Source organism: Triticum dicoccoides, chromosome 7B (assembly GCF_002162155.2).
Source record: "Triticum dicoccoides isolate Atlit2015 ecotype Zavitan chromosome 7B, WEW_v2.0, whole genome shotgun sequence".
NCBI lineage: Eukaryota > Viridiplantae > Streptophyta > Magnoliopsida > Poales > Poaceae > Triticum > Triticum dicoccoides.
The window spans coordinates 96,363,478-96,368,384 of NC_041393.1; the positions used below are offsets into that span (position 1 = coordinate 96,363,478).

Below are 4,907 nucleotides of genomic sequence, written 5' to 3' on the forward strand. Positions count from 1 at the left end.
TGAACGCCTTCTCCTGTTCAGGAGCAATCGTTCCCGTGGACACGCCGGTGACCCAGAACACGTTCATAGCCGTGAGCCATAAAGTGGTCTTTGTCTGCCAACGCTTAAAATACGTACTGGTAAACCTATCCGGTTTCAGTGCTGCGGCAAAGCCACTTGCCGAAAAATTCCTACACATAATAGGTTTTTGGATTGTTGAGTAAATAGGCAATTTCTCGATTAAATTAATCCACGAGTAAATCACTAGCATGGCATTGAGTAAGTTGATGACGTACTGACTTTGATCTAAACATGCACGTACTAAGCAAACAGTAGACAAATCTACACATACTGCTAGTACTGCTAATATGAAATTAATCAGGAGCGGGATAAACGAGTTATACCCTCCAGTAGGCCATGCAGAGGCCGCGGCTTTGGTGGCAGCAGCGGCGTCCTTCTTGTCGGCTTCAGCTTTCTCGGCGGCAGCACGGTCGGGGTCGGTGGACATGGTGATGATGAAGGCGACGCGGACGTAGAGGAAGTAGACGATCAGAAGCGAGCAGTCGCGTAATCGCTGCCCAAAAACCTATTCGCCCCTCACCCCGTACAGGAACCAGAAGGGCGTGGTTTCGGAGACCTGCTCTCCCGTCGACCGTGTATGTGGTGAACGGGATGGAGTCACCAGCGGCAGCAGCAGCAGAGGAACGACGTGGGCGTGGAGGCGGAGATGCGTTCTGTTTTCGCGGTGGCTAGGGTTGGCAGCACCCCACATATATATGTGCGGCCGCGCGTGGAGAGACATGGGCTGAACCCACGTCCAAGTCGGTAACCCACGATCCGACGTCTCAGATCGTGGCCCTACCTGTCAAAGACTCTCCGTTCCTGACCGGCAAAAAGAAGCGAGCTCGGCTCAATCCCGCAACCCGCGGCGCGTCGTGACGAGGCGTGGCGAGGCGAGCGGAGGAGGAGGAGTGCGCGAGGGCCTCTTCTCTTCTCAAGCTCCAATAGCATGTAGAAGAGTCACCCTTATAAACCACTTCAACTTTCCTTCCACTAGCATGGTGGGACTAAACTTCCCACCACCTTGTCATGCCACCTACATGGGCCCTTAGAAATCAAATCTGAAATTGTCATATGGGCTCTAGGCCCATCTCACATTTCAACATGATAGGTTGTGAGAAATTCATAGATGGCTCAAGGCTCGGGGCTTCCGCAAGAAGATAGTCTTTCTCTTTTGAATTATATGCATAACAAATAGTACTCCCTCTATAAACAGATGTAAGAAGATACTCCCTCCGTTTTTATTTACTCTGAATATTAGAGTTGACTGAAGTCAAACTTCGTAAAGTTTGACCAAGTTTATAAAAAACAATATAGACATTTATCATAATAAATCTATACGATGTGAAAGTACATTCAATAATGAATCTAATGTTGTTGATTTGTTATTGTATATCTTAATATTTTTGTTTATAAACTTGATCAAAGTTTGCAAAGCTTGACTTTAACCAAAGCTAATATGCGAGCTAAATAAAAACGAAGGGAGTACCAACTACTCCCACTGTTCACTTTTGTGAGTCATTTAAGACAACTGAAATCGAACTGTTATAGGTGTTGTTTTATATGTCTAAAATGTCTTACAAAAATGAACGGAGGGAGTAACCAAATATTTACGACAACATGATATCACATGATCATTATTACTCTTGCATCGCAAGAGAGAAGCTAGACACGGGAGACAATTCTCTTTTTTTGTTAGATATTGAAATATTAATATCTCCATCTTCGGTTTCCATTTTCTCTCCCAGCAAAACTAGCTTACAATACTCTAGATTGAGCATCACCTCCACGCCAACGTTTGTGACATAGCATGAGTCAGTTTACCCCGTTGAATATTATCAAGTTAGAAACGTTGTCAATAGCTCTGATACTAAAGAGTTGGATCTGGATGGAGAGTGTCCCGTTAACTAAAAAAACAAGAGTTGTGGTTTTCTGAAACCTTCATCTCAGTTTGTCGTGGTTTCTTAATATTCAATCTGGGGTCACATTATGCAAGTATTAGAAATAAAATAATAAAAATTCTTGCAAGTGATGCATTTATTTATATTTTTATACAGGAAATGCACCGACGTATTTGTCAACACTCAACAGGCAGAACATAGGCAAAATAATCAACAGAGCTTGGAGAAACGTCCATCATGTCTAACAACTTTGCAAATCTCCACAGAGTTCGCAGTGCTGAAAATACAAAGTATAGGAGACCCTTGGGAAACCACTGCAAAGGTTGTCCCAAGAACTCCGCAAACACAAACATCCATCTCAAACTCCACATCATTTGGGGAAAAAAAATCTCGTACTCCACACACCATCGTAGTTACAGCAGCAGATTAACTCATGCCCAGCCTGATCAGTAGGAGCCGAGCTGGGTGATCTTGCCGCCGAGCTGCCTCTGCGCGTAGGCGAAGAGCCGGCCGGCCTCCTCCTTGCCGACGGCGCCGTCGCGGTTGGCGTCCGCGGCCTGCACCCCTTCACGCGCCTTCCAGGACGCGAACCACAGGTTGAGGCTCCGCAGCGCGCGCTGCAGCTCGTCCCGGCTAATCCGGCCATCGTGGTCCGCGTCGAACTGCCCCAGCCACGCCCAGAACTCCTCCGCCGTCACCTCCCCCTGCGGCAGCGCACGGTACCGCATGAACGCCATCGATCCTCCTCCCGCCGGAACCGACCACGATGTGCTAGCCTTGGTCGATTAGCTAGCCTGGCAGCTGCTTCTCTCTGGGTGAGTGCGAGTGTGAGCTGGGTGATGAGGATGTTGAGCGGCGATGCACGGTGCTATATATACGGCGGGGAGCAGAGTTGAGGCACATTTACCGCACGTTTTTCACAACTCCATGGACGCGCCTTGTCAGTGTGTTCCACTTTGGTGATTTGGGGTTTAAAAATAGAGTGGGTCAGTAGTGGGGATTTGGCTGGGGAATAATCAGCGGTGTAGCTTCAAAGTTCGTTCTTTAGAGAACGGTTAGGCGAGTGGCACATTGTTAACCTGGAAATGTAGAGCACAAAGGGGTTGTATGATCAAATGTTGAGAATCGACGGAACACTTGCCAAAAGTATAGCAAAGCATAGTTGGATGCCCAATTCGGTGGGGCTACAAACATCTGAAAAATAACTTCAACACTTCGACTTACTTGGCTAAATCCTTTTCAATCCTCAAGCAGTAATGTAAAAGAAATTTTTTTGCGACTACGTACTTGTTTTAAGAAAGTACCCCCTCAAAGCTTGCAAAAACGTCTTATATTTTAGGACGGAGGGAGTACTTGTTACAACACTTGAAGGTTAATTGAGCATATTTTCTTGGAGAAGGACACTGACATAGTTCTATGACAAGTTTCTTTTTTTAGAGAAAAGACTAAGCCGCGCCCGAGGAAGGCCCGAACCTAGTCCGACTTTGAATTAACAAAACCATCAACCAGTCAGGATTACAAGGGCAGTTACCATACAACAGGAAAAAGAAAACGGCGCAAGATACAAGGTGCTGGAGCAGCTTACAACCAGACAACAAAGCAAGCAACACAAGAAAGTTGAAGAAGGAGCCGCCAACATCGGAGGGCAGCCTCAAAGCCCACTTCACAGGACCGAAACACGACCGCCCTGCCATCCGTCTGCCTCCGAAGAGGGCCACTACCCTCTCGCCCTGGCTCGAAGGGCGCCGGACCGTCGGAAGGCAAAGCGCTCACCATGAGCTCGGATGAACAACGACGACAGGGTTGGCACGGGAAGGAGATTGGAGCGCCGCGGGCGTAAGCATAGCCTACCACAACCTCTCGGACCGCCACAGCCAGGCTGCATAAGCGCAAGCAGAAACGCGGCACCGTATGACGAAGACCAGCGTAGAAGAACATATCGTCGGCGAAGAAGAAGAAGAGCATGAACGCCATCAGCTATCCCAATCCCAGCAGACGAGTGCCAACCTCACACCTGCGTCCCCCAGACGGCGCCTCCAAGAAGGGTAGCGACGAGCAGCGACGCCGCCGTCCACCAAGGGGACAGGGTTTTCACCCAAAGCAGAGTGCGAGGGTAGGAGGTAGGAGGGGACCTCGACGAAGCCTCAAAGGAGGGAACCGGCGCCAAAGGCGTCACCAACGTCGTGGCCTCTGCCTCAAGCCAAGGGTTTCCCCCGACCACCCTCCGCAACGCCCTATCCCTAGGCCAAAGAGGTCGACGGGGCCGGAGCCGGCCAGGAGAGCACAGACCCGGGAAGGGACAGCGTTCATCGACGCACCGGTGCACAAGGCCGCGAAGAGCCAAGCACACCACGGCGCACAGACACCGCATCCTCGCCGTCCGCGCGGCCAAGGACACAGTACAACACCCACCGACGCCGCAAAGCCGCAAAGCCGACGCCGTCCACCAAGTCCGAGGCCGCCACCCCAGTATCCACCCACCACGCACATCCCATCCAAGCTAGTCACCACGCCCACCACCACCACCAGGAGCATTACCGCAGCCACCTCCGAGCACCACGAAGAAAGAGGAGGCGCCTGCAACCGCCTCCCCACGCAGATCCGGCCGGAATATTGGTCAACACCCGCCGGGGCGCCAGATCCGACGACACAGGGGCGGATGCGATGGCCTGAGCAGGAGCAGGGCCACAACCCTGTCCCGGCACGAGGTGGCCAGATCGAAAGGCCCGCCGTCGCTGGGTCCCCCACCAACTCCAGATCTGACGGGTGGAGCAGCAGCAGGAGCCAAATCGCAAAGAAGACGGACCCAGGCCAACACCGGCGGCCACATCAGGCACCACGGCGGGCCAGTAGCAAGGGAGGGCGTCGCCGCCGGGAAGGTGTGGGGGGAGGATCGGAAGCAGCGACCATGGGGGCGGGGGCGACGAGGAGGACTAGCAGATGGCGCGCGGGGAAGCCCTGCCGCCG

The 4,907-nt window shown here is 51.6% G+C and overlaps 1 protein-coding gene across 1 annotated transcript; it reads right to left on the reverse strand.

Moving 5' to 3' along the window:
- Positions 1 to 2,160: 2,160 nt before the first annotated feature.
- Positions 2,161 to 2,791, reverse strand: LOC119340458. The gene has a single exon (XM_037612366.1). The coding sequence runs from the start codon at positions 2,675 to 2,677 to the stop codon at positions 2,387 to 2,389; it is 291 nt and encodes a 96-aa protein (XP_037468263.1). The 5' UTR covers positions 2,678 to 2,791; the 3' UTR covers positions 2,161 to 2,386.
- Positions 2,792 to 4,907: the final 2,116 nt, after the last annotated feature.

Coding starts and splice junctions, on each gene's coding strand:
- LOC119340458 (XM_037612366.1), bottom strand. CDS start 2,677: ATGGCGTTCATGCGGTACCGTGCGCTGCCGCAGGGGGAGGTGACGGCG.